Below are 11,124 nucleotides of genomic sequence, written 5' to 3' on the forward strand. Positions count from 1 at the left end.
CGGCTGAGGCGGTGCCAGGCGGGGCGGCGCTGGCGGAAGCGCGGCGAGCTCCCGCCTCCCGCCGGGGTCGGGGGTTAGCCGCGCCCGCCGGCTCCGGGCGCCCATGGAGGGCTTGGGGGACGAAGAGTCGGGGCCCGAGGGTCCTCTGCAGCAGCTGGTGAAGCGGCAGCGCAAGGAGAAGCGGGAGCTCCAGGGTGAGGGGCGCCACGGCCCGGCGCAGGGCGGGAGGGGAGAAGGCTGGGGAGCGGCGGCGGCGACACGCGGGGCCGGCTGGACTCGGCGTCCCCTCTCCGCCTTCCCTCGCCGGAAGCCCCGCTCGGCAGCGCGAGTAGCTCGGAGGGGCGGGAGGGCCGGCGGCGGCTGTGAGAAGGAGGGAGCAGCCCTGGCAGTGCCCTCGCAGGGGGACGAGGACGGCGGTAGCGAAATGGTGCGTGCGGGCAGCGGTGCGGCAGCCGGGCTGTGCTGCCGGCAGCAGTGCCCGTCGTGCGGGCGGCCTGCGCAGCTCGCCTTGCCGTGGCCTTGGGAGCCGCGCGATGCGCGGGAGCTGTGATTTAACGCTGGGCCATTGGCGTGATGTTCGCGTTTTGTTACTTTGGTTTTAAGTTAAAAGGTGTTAAAAGTCATTTTAGATTGAAAAGCCTGCATAGGGGCTCTTGCTGCCTAGCCCGTTATGTTTCTTTATTCAAAATGCCGTTGACCTGAACCGAATTTTCATGTCCTGTCCAGCTATAATAAAGTATCTGTAGTAAAAGACCTGTGTGGTCTTAAAGTGCTTAATAGGAGCTTAAAACACTTTACGCTATTTGACCTACCCTATTATATATTAATATAATGAAGTAGGTCTGATAGATGGATTCTGTTGAGTTTCATAGTTACTATAACATTTTTGTTAAGCTTTTATCATTGCTAGTATATTGATACGGCCTTTTCCTTGTTTGACTTTTTTGGCATGTAATGAAATAGGCCCATCTGCAACTTTTTATCAGAGGGTTAAAGAAGAAAGGAGTCAGGTTGCATACTGTCATTAAATCTATAGGAACTTACTGTTTTGAGATGCCTTTTCCCCAGTCAGATTTGGTTGAAATTGAAGAGGGATGGGAATCAAGCATTGTCTAGGTGGCTGGGGCACATGGCTCCATACACACCCCCCTTTCCACCACCCATATTCTCTGCTGTGTATTTGTATGTGCCTTTTATGTTCTGGATTCCCTTCTCCTCTATTATGTTAATTTTAATGAACAAAGCTGCTTTTCTGTCATACTCAGCTTATTCATCTGTGAGGCTGAATGCTTAACATAAATCTTTCAGTATGAGCATTCTTCTTGCCTCCCTTTGAAAAGTTTCATTATCATTGCCATCATCTTCAGCTCAATTGTGTCAGTCAAGGGTGAAGGACAGGAAAACAGCACAGGTGATGAATAGCAAGCGCGGTGTTAAATAATTGCTGCTGTAACTCCAAAACAGTGAGTACAGAAGTGACAGAGGTAGTGGGAGTGTTCCTTTAAGAACACAAGAGAAGAAGACTCTGGGGGAATCTGGTTGTAGTTTCCACTGTGTAATGGATGGAGCCAGACTCATCAAAGGACACAGAATGGACTAGAGTGTAACAAGAAAAATCCTCATGGGAAGAGTAAGGGAAAATATTTTCGTAGCAAGAATCATTAAATACTGGTAAAAAAGTTTCCCAGAAAGGTTGCAGAATGCCCATCCCTGGAGACTGCATAGTCATCTGAATAAATTTCATCTGAATTAACATAACCTGGTACAGCTTTGAATTCAGCCACACTTTGAGCAGGAGGTAGAACTAAGTAACCTCTGGACACTGTTTCTAACCAAACTATTCTGTGATTTTAGAAATGAAGCATTGACTTACAGCCTAGAAATACTTACGAACTTTAATCAAGTTAAGATTTTTTGGTTTATTTGGTTTTGAATACCCATTTTGCTTTTAGAAACTTTGTCTTAAGGATGGGTAAACTCAGTGTTTAATTTTAATCTGCTGCTTGTCTGATTAAAATATTGCACATCTTTCCTGTGAGATTTGAGATTCTGATGCTCACATAATCTTTTCAAAGGCAACAGGCCAAGGTCTGCTGCATGGATGAAGTTCATTTGTATTTTTATTAGTAACCTGACATAAGTTTTTCTCTTTTTCAGAGAAAGAAAGAAAAGAAAAGTCAGTTTGCATCTTCTAAGGAAAAATATAGCCACTTCAAAATGTGAGGATTAGAACTGGCAGTCTCATAGCTGTTATACTGATTTGTTGATGTTTGTAAATTAGTTTTTCTGTGTGACTTCTAGTCATCTTCTGCAATGACCATAGAGTATCTATATTTTATAATAACGTTTTATTACACTGCTCGTCTAACAGCAAAAATTCAAGGCATGAAAAATGCTGTTCCCAAGAATGATAAGAAGAGACGAAAACAGCTGGCAGATGAAGTTGCCAAACTAGAGGCAGAACTTGAACAGAAGCACAAGGAAGAATTAAAGCAGCTGAAGGAAGCTTCACCTGAACAGAATAAGGTAGGTGCCCTAACTTCAGCTGAAGTTGTACAGGTACAGTTTGTGTTAGGGCTTTTTTAACTTTGAAAAATTATAATGAAATAACACTTCAAAGTAGTTATCCTTTTCTTCACAATATTAGTAACTCTTTTCAACTTAGGAAAGCTTTAGCTGTTACAGTAAATGGGCAGTGCTAGAAGGCGCATGTAACAGTGGGGCATTTTTGCTGTTGAGCACAGTTGAGAGAGCTTAAAGAATTGCTGTAAAAGGTGTTTCAAAAGCAGGTTTAATAAAAATTTACAAAAGCATGACAAAATTTGATGGCAAGACTTACTTTGTTACTGAATCCATGGATGAGGCATACAAGCAAAATTGTTACACAAATGCCAAGCTGTAACAGAAATTAAATGTAGAGTAGGGGGAAAGGTATAACACCCCAAGTAGTATTTGGTGTTGCCTTTAAGGCTACATGAGTAACTCAGTTATGTTGGAGAGTTATTTGTTTAAGTTACTGTTATATTGCCACTCTGGTTATCTTATATAGACTATTCAAGTATTCATGACCTTCAGCAGGTGTTTGACTCATCCAGTTTGTTTTGTCTTGTGACTTTGTCAATGTAAGTGATTTTTTTGTGTAGCTTGTATGGTTACTGGGTTAGGTTTGTAATTTTTCTTGAGAAGTTTCAACTCTCTCTCTTTTTCAACTGGTGGTTATGCTTTGATATAGAGGGTGGACCCTTCTGCTTTAATTTCACAGAACTTGATAATGGCTGTTTGGATACCTCAGTGGCTGGCATGGTGGGGAAAGCTTTTCCTTTCAGTCAGTAAGCAGTGTTCACAGAGAACGTAGAGCTTAAATTTGAGATGCACAGTTCATAACTCTATTGGGAGTACAGAAAAGTAATGAAATTCAAGGCAGTAGTTTGGGATGGGAAGTGCTTTGATGGGTTCTGTGCTGTACATGGATCATTGTGGTTAAACTTCATAAAAATATCCTGGAAGAGAACTTTAAATTGTTTCAGAAGATGCATGTCTTAGTTATTGTTTATACTAATAAGAACATTTAACTTTTTTTTTTTTTCCTTTTTAGACAGATTCCATAGCTGATGGGGTTGCAAATTTAGAGCTTGAAGGAGTAGAGCAGCAGATTCAGCATCCTCGAATATCAAAAGCACAGAAGAGGCGGGTATGACTTCACATTAAACATTTTACAAATAACTGAATGACATTATTACTTAACTGTAATAGCCAAAGCTAAACAATTTTACAGGGGACATTACCTGGCTAATTCTGTATTGATGCTGTACCTACTGCGTGCCTTGAAAATCTGTTAAACTGCTGCCTAGAAATATATAAGGATTTTATAAATAGTTGTACTTATCTATCCTCAGCCATGAACTGGGGATCAGAATAGGTCAGGAAATGGGAGCCATAAAAAAAGAAATTATGTAAAGCAAATGATTTTTGAAAGACTTTCACTAGAAATACTATTAAAGAAGTAAAGTAATTGAATTAAAATACTGTGTGGAAAATACGCAACTAGTAGAACTTTACACATTTAACAAAAGAACATCAATACTGAAGAAATTAATTTAAAATATTGAGTTGTTAAGAAACGCTACCTAGTGTCCTGTCTGTTAGGTTTAAATCTGGTTAAACATTAGATGTTGTGATGGATTAACATTATCATTGTACCTTCATGAATATTGGCTCAGGGCCAGAGGAACTCTGCTTTACTGCCTATTTTATCCCCTGTTACATGGTCACTACAAACATGTTAAAAGGATGTTCATAATTCATGGCACCATGTCTAGGCAAACCAGGAACTCTGGTCTAGTTTTCCTATATTCTGATTGCCTAAACCAGTCTGGTCTTGATTTGTGATGAATTTTAAGTATGAAAGTGGAAAGATCATTCTCTGTACTGCTTCCTTTTTTACTTGCTTATTTACTTTGGCTCTTGCTCCCTTGTTAACTTCAACACAAACTTACGAAACATTCTATGAAAGTAATTTTTTTTGTGTTATTACATCCCTTCTAATATTCTCTACATGCATTCTTGTCCATCCTTTAGGTTGGGAGCAGTCTTTTATGATGTAGAACACATATCCTGAGGGAGTTTCAGTTTCATGGCATGAACTCCATTATGCAATCATGTGCTTAAGTGGTAGATCCCACACTTCTTACAAAAGAGCAGTATTTTCTGATGTTTAATTAGAATTGCCATACTTGAGTGTTGAAATAGGTGATCCTGGAGAAAGGACAATGATTAATAGCCTTTGTATGAGTGTTGTAAAGTGTTATTTTGCATGTTGATATAATTAAGATTTCTCTTGCCATAGTTTTGGGTGTGGTGTCAGAGGCAGTTAGGATATATTGGTCACTTAGCATTTGCTAAAGTTTGGGTTTAGGAGGACTCTAATTGGTATTTATTCAGGCAAATATTTCATAGGTAAGAATGTATTGAGAAAACACTGAAAGAGTTAGAAGCAAGCACTAAGCCAAGAACTGTACGGGCATATTCTAAATTTAACATTTGATGTAATTTTTGTGTGTTTTTAATCTAAGGAGAAAAAAGCTGCTTTGGAGAAAGAAAGAGAAGAAAGAATAGCTGAAGCTGAGATACAAAATTTAACAGGTGCTAGACATCTTGAAAGTCAGAAACTTGCCTCCCTATTGGCAGCAAGGCACTTGGAGATTAAACAAATCCCTTCAGATGGCCATTGCATGTACAGAGCTATTGAAGACCAGCTCAAGGATCACCAAAATTCCTGGACTGTTGCAACTCTGAGGAACCAAACAGCACAGTATATGCAAAGTCACTTCGATGACTTCCTGCCTTTTCTGACAAACCCTAATACTGGAGACATGTATAGCAGAGGTAAGACTTGTAGCATATGAGATATTAAGAACTATTTTAAGTGTTCCTGATAAATCACTGATAAGTCTCAGTTACATCTGAATTGGGACTTTTAAGGTGTTTGTAACATTGTTACTTTATTGGTCTGCTATGAAACTTGGTACACTTAGATCTCTGTAATTAATATATATTTTTTTAAATTAATCTAGGAAACATTATTCCCCATTTTAAAAAAACAGAACTTGCTGGTTACTAGATGATGTGTACTCATTCTGGGGATATGATTTGTTATTATAAACAGCTTGTCTACCATGCTGGGGTGATTTTTTTGTCAAGTCTTATATTGGTGTTTTCAATGTACACAGGAAAGCTGTTAAAAATGGGTGTGAAACAAGCAAATCTATTTTATAATAGTTTGAATAGATGCATTTTCTTATTCTACCTTGTTTTTTCACTGCAAGGTATTTTGGAACAGTTTTTTACAAATAGACTAAACTAATAAAGAGTTTTAGTGTGGAGCAACAGTGTAGGTTGAGTAAATGTAGTTAAACAGAGTTTATGTGCCTCTTACTTAAGCAATACTTGATTAATTCATTATGTCTGGAACACCACAAAAATGACAGCATAGATTTCCTTAACTTAGTGCTACATTTGTTTAATAGGCATTGCTGTGGATTTCATGTGGTCACTGGGTGCTGTCTTTCCCATGCTGACAGATTGTTATCACAGGATAAATGTGTCCCAGGAGAATACTCAATGAAATTCTGCACAGCAGCAGGGAATTGCGGTTTTCAGTTATAAGGGAAATGTATGAAAAGTCATTCTGAGCAGCGTTCAGAAAATCTGGATTCTTCTTTCTCAAAATTTGTTTGTAAGGTTCAAAAGCTTGAGGGTTTGTAATTTACAAATTTTAAACTTGGGTTCTGTAGAACATGATCTGAAAAGATTTTATTTGGTTATTTACAAAGAAACTATTGGTAATAAATACTTTAGGATGCTAAAAACAAGGCAGCTAATTCGGAAATTTAAAGAAAACCCAGCCAACTGTTCAACTGCATTCAACTGCAAGATTTTTAAAACATACCTGACACCTGGCTAATATAAGAACTAGATATAATACTCACTGTCACATTCTTTACTGAAGTTTCTGAACATCCTCTGAACAGAAAGAAAACTGTATGCAATTTCGTGTTTGTTGTTACCTGCCGTTCTCTGAATAAAAAATTTAAAGTATTAACTGTACTTCTTTTTATACTCTTCTTTTATCCCTCTCCTCAGTCTGAAATTTTCTTTTTAAAACAGAATGAGTTCGGGTTTTTTTGACATCTGTTTTTCTCTCCTTTTCTTAGTGAACATATATATTTTCCTTTAAAATGTGTTTGTACTTTTCTGGCTCTAGTTCTTCATTGCACAGTCAGTGTTTTTCCTCAGTTGCTTGTTCTCAAAGACAAGTACTAAAAGTTGTCTTTACTTTCCCTGCAGAGGAATTTGAGAAATACTGTGATGATATAGCCAATACAGCTGCATGGGGTGGTCAGCTGGAAGTAAGTATCGTATTGATAATTTTTATTTGTGAAATTCTGAACTGGGTGAATATACCTTAAAAAAGGGCTTCTTTAGAAAAAATACCTGAAGGCATAAGGGAACATAGTCATAAATAGCTTATTAAGTACTTCTTCCTGTGGTTATAAGTTGTTTTCCCAAAGTAGTAGCTTTTCTGATAGTGCACCACTGTTCTGATGTATTTGACAACATGCAAGTTAGTGAATTAATTTGGTTTAAATATAATTAGAAAGACTGACACTATGAGTGGGGGAAGACTTAGATAGTAGCAAAGATGCCCAGAGCAGAGTATTGTTAGGTTTTTATCATGTAAGCAAGAACCTGAGCTTCAAAAAATACATATTTATTTTAGTTTGTCTTATTTTTCTTGAAAGAACAGTTAGGAAATTAATGAAAGTAGCCCAATGTTGTATTCTCTAAACAATGATTAGTTTAAGACAATCTGTTTTCAATTAAAGTTTTAGAAGTTAAAATAATTTTTCTTATTTTAATAAAGCTTATTTTCTGAAAATATTTCTAGTGTTATGCTTGAACTGTCTGCTAAAATTAAATGCCTAGTTTTCCTGTCTCCAGCCTACATTGTATTTAATCCTATTACTAAATTATTTTTGCCTTAAAGCTAAGGGCTTTGTCACACATTTTACAAACACCTATTGAAGTAGTGCAAATGGATTCTCCTCCCATTATTGTTGGTGAAGAATATTCAGGCAAACCAATAACACTTGTGTAAGTATGTCATTTTATCACTTAAATTTAGTGCACTTATTTCTGTAACAGAGGGCTCAGCTTTGATTCTCACCTGCTCTTTTACTCTCTGTTACGTATCTGGTGTTGAAACAATGCTTGAATAATGGTTGTGCAGGTCAGAAATTGTTTGTGATTGACACACTGTGGAGAAATTGTAATTAGACAATGTCTGACGTGTATCAGTCACTGATTTAGAGAATGCTGCAAGGTCATTTTACTTGTTAAATAATTACAAAATAATAATGACAATGAGACAAGATGGAGGAAACTTTTTTCCCTGTTCAGAGTATATGTCAAACTGTGCCTGGAAGTCACCAGAATTAAAAACTGTCTTTAATACTCTTCTGTGTAATGTTCCTATACATTTTGTTGTTAAAACTTGGCTTTGTTTAAATTGTCTTCCAGTGCTGTTACTGTTTGGCATGATGTATACTTCTTGTTAAACTGAACGCTATTTCTGTAACTTTTTTTTAGGTATATGAGGCATGCCTATGGATTAGGAGAACATTACAATTCTGTAAAAGTTCTAACAGACACTGCTACAGAAAACAGCAGCTAGCATACAAAAGTTGTGCATTCACATGGATAACGGTTGCGTTGTGATGTGTTGGACTCCAGGAAATTCCCAGTAAGACTGGAAAGTAAATGGAATGGATTATAGAGTAAAAAAAAAAAAAAAACCTGCAAGGTTTGACTGTAAATCAGAAATAGGTCTTGATTTAAAACCAAACCAAACCAAAACCACACAACAATATTTTGAACTTGTTGGTATTAATTATGTTTAGAAGATCTTCTGTAGAATGGTGGCTGTGTAGATCAGGTTTTTTTTAATAGAGCTTCCTCCCATGCTGCAGGGAAAATACCAAGTGGTAAAAATTTGTTTTGATTAGTCTGCATTTCTGCTGAAAAATTAAGGTTAGTGAAGGTTCCTGTTCCATTATTTCTGTCAGATTTTCATGATAATGGAAGAGTTCAAGCATTTGAAATAGCTGATTGTATTTTGGTTGATGGAATATCCTCTACATAGTCCTATCAGGATCTAGTTTTAACAGTGTAGTATTGATCCCCTTCTTTATTTGGGCAGAGAAGATCTGGAGGCAAATCCAGCAGCAGAATGTCTTGCTTGGCTGAAGGAATTGCACCATCTTTTTAAGACTTTCATGTAAGATTTTTACCAAGGTTTGATGTAGGTTTTTTTTTTTGCAGTTGACAGTAGGAATTCGACTATTGTGCAGGAAGATCATTGTTATTTATGAGTGTACATTATAATGTCAGTGCAAGTTAACCTCACTGTTCATTCTCCATAGTCTTTCAGCTGTACATTTTTGTGAATCAATCATCTTACAGGGCTCCTCAATGTCCTCACTTCAGGTAGTAAAACTCACCTGAACTCATAATTTATGGATCTGCTGATCTTAGAACTTTGTCATCTAAAGTGTGATGTTTTATAATGCTGAAAACAGCTGGTTGCACACAGCTGAAGAAATAACTACTTTGGGTTTTGTCAGTAACTAAAGGTGATCTGGAAAAGAATTGTTTATTAATTGCTTCTTACGATGCACGGAGACTTGAAAGGTTTTAATATGGTTTGACATTTTACATTAGAAATGTAGATTGTTGTCTGTAAATGTGACTTAAAAATTAGGAGCATACTGAAACCAAAGTTGTAATGCAAATGTTTTTTAACAAGAGAAGTGATTTTTAAATTTTTTTTTAAAGCCTTAGTCAATAAAATAATTGTCTGTATTTTACTGCTGCTGAGTTGGTTTGGAGAAAAGCGGTTCATGAAAAGATTAAACACCTTTGCCCTGGTTTGAGGATTATGACCTAACAGTACATATCTTGTACTTCAGTAAAGCTAGCTTGCAGACTGACATTCCTGGAACTTAGAAAAATCTGCTCTTACTTAAGAGGGAGAGAAGTGATCACTTTATGGGGCAGATTATGTCTGATTAAAGTACTTTGAGAGAGAGAGGAGGTGAAAAAAAAAAATCAGATAATTACAGCAGGGTTTTTTCAACAAGCAGTTCTTTGGGCTGGTTCCTGCCAGGAAAACAAAGTATTAACCAGATCAGGAGTTTTTACATTCTTAATTATCTGTTACAGTATAACAAATATAGCTGGTTTATACACAAAATCAGCTGGCTTCCTGTAAAATTTGGTTTACTACCTTCATTATATAAAATGATGGTTTTAATTTCAAACAAAAAATAGGCTACCACAGCATGGAAAAAAATGTTTCTAGTCATAATACCATTACAAATTTCACTAAAAAGAATAAGAATAATAAATATTCTTCTCTGCATTGCTTAGAATTGATATATAAAATGCACATGCTGAATTTTATAAATCTGCAGTTCTTTGGTTTATTTGGATTTCAGTTTTGTTTGATTAACAGAGAGAAAAGATGCTGGAATCGGGGAATGTCTGTACCAACAGTTTGTCATGTTGAAGATGTTTACAGTTTGTATAAAGTTAAATAATTTAATATAGCGAGTGAAAGATCCCTGCTCATTCTGTATGGGACTTGCCAAAAAGTAATAAATTGGTTTATTTGTGGCAAATCTTGTTGTGGTCAATTTTATTTTGTAGTCAAATAGTTCCCTTATTTCCTAGTATGAATAAGCTTATCCATTTAATTTTTAGGATCCTACTGTAATATGAATTCTCAAAAGCTGACTGTATTCAGGCAGACAAAGCTTTAGTCTATATGAAATCAAGTTGTTTCTGAACAAAATTTATCCTCAGCATTTTAGCAGTTAAACTCGAGCTCTTCTGAAAAGCTGTATTTGAAAATACTGTTGAACTTTGCCATGCATAAAAATGATGAAGTGGAACTGAGAGGGCGTCTTTTCACAATTAAGCATTTAACTTGTTTGTCAGATTACACGTTTCTCTGCAGAGTGACACTATTTACTTTGAGTTTGTATGTATTTCAGTAGCTTTCCTTGCTTGTGTCTGTAATTCAGTTTCTTCAGTTGCTGTTTCTTTTAAGGACTGTCAGGTATTCTTTTGAAAGATTAATTGAGATTAGTTGCCAGTAGGAATGCTCACATGAACAGGAGGGAAGCTGTCTAGTGGTCTGAAATAAATTGTGTACGATGTTCTGAAAGGGAAGAACGTATTTGTTGTTGAAAACAGTGGTCACATGTGGCGTTTAGTGCTTGTCCTTGTCCCCTTCACTTACTCTGCACTGGTCTCTGCTCTCCTGTCCAGTTGCGTGGGCTGCAGGCAGCCTCAGAAAGGGTGTGAGAGGTGGGTGGCAGCCAGAGAGACTGCAGACCTGTAATAATTGATTTAAATAGTAAATTAATTCATTTAATAATTTATTCTTTAAATACTAAATTAGTTCAAGGACCTTTTAAAAGAAGGAAATTATATAAAATGCAATGAAGCAGTGATGTCCCTTGTGTGCATTTGTACAATTCTCATAACTTCTATTTATGTATA

At 37.0% G+C, this 11,124-nt stretch overlaps 1 protein-coding gene across 2 annotated transcripts; it reads left to right on the forward strand.

Moving 5' to 3' along the window:
* The first annotated feature begins 19 nt into the window (after positions 1-19).
* On the forward strand, positions 20-10,238 carry OTUD6B (OTU deubiquitinase 6B). 2 transcript variants are annotated; one of them, XM_042036169.1, is made up of 7 exons: positions 20-194; positions 2,372-2,526; positions 3,596-3,691; positions 5,073-5,385; positions 6,847-6,908; positions 7,547-7,653; positions 8,149-10,238. In XM_042036169.1, exons 1-7 carry the CDS (start codon positions 104-106, stop codon positions 8,231-8,233), a joined length of 909 nt encoding a protein of 302 aa, XP_041892103.1. In that variant the 5' UTR covers positions 20-103; the 3' UTR covers positions 8,234-10,238. The 2 variants fall into 2 exon arrangements, with proteins under 2 accessions (XP_041892103.1, XP_041892105.1); XM_042036171.1 differs by lacking the exon at positions 20-194 and adding an exon at positions 265-427.
* The last annotated feature ends 886 nt before the right edge of the window (positions 10,239-11,124 follow it).

Source organism: Corvus kubaryi, unplaced genomic scaffold (genome assembly GCF_017639235.1).
Source record: "Corvus kubaryi isolate FWS band 111438036 unplaced genomic scaffold, C.kubaryi_AGA036_p1.0 37385, whole genome shotgun sequence".
Lineage (NCBI taxonomy): Eukaryota > Metazoa > Chordata > Aves > Passeriformes > Corvidae > Corvus > Corvus kubaryi.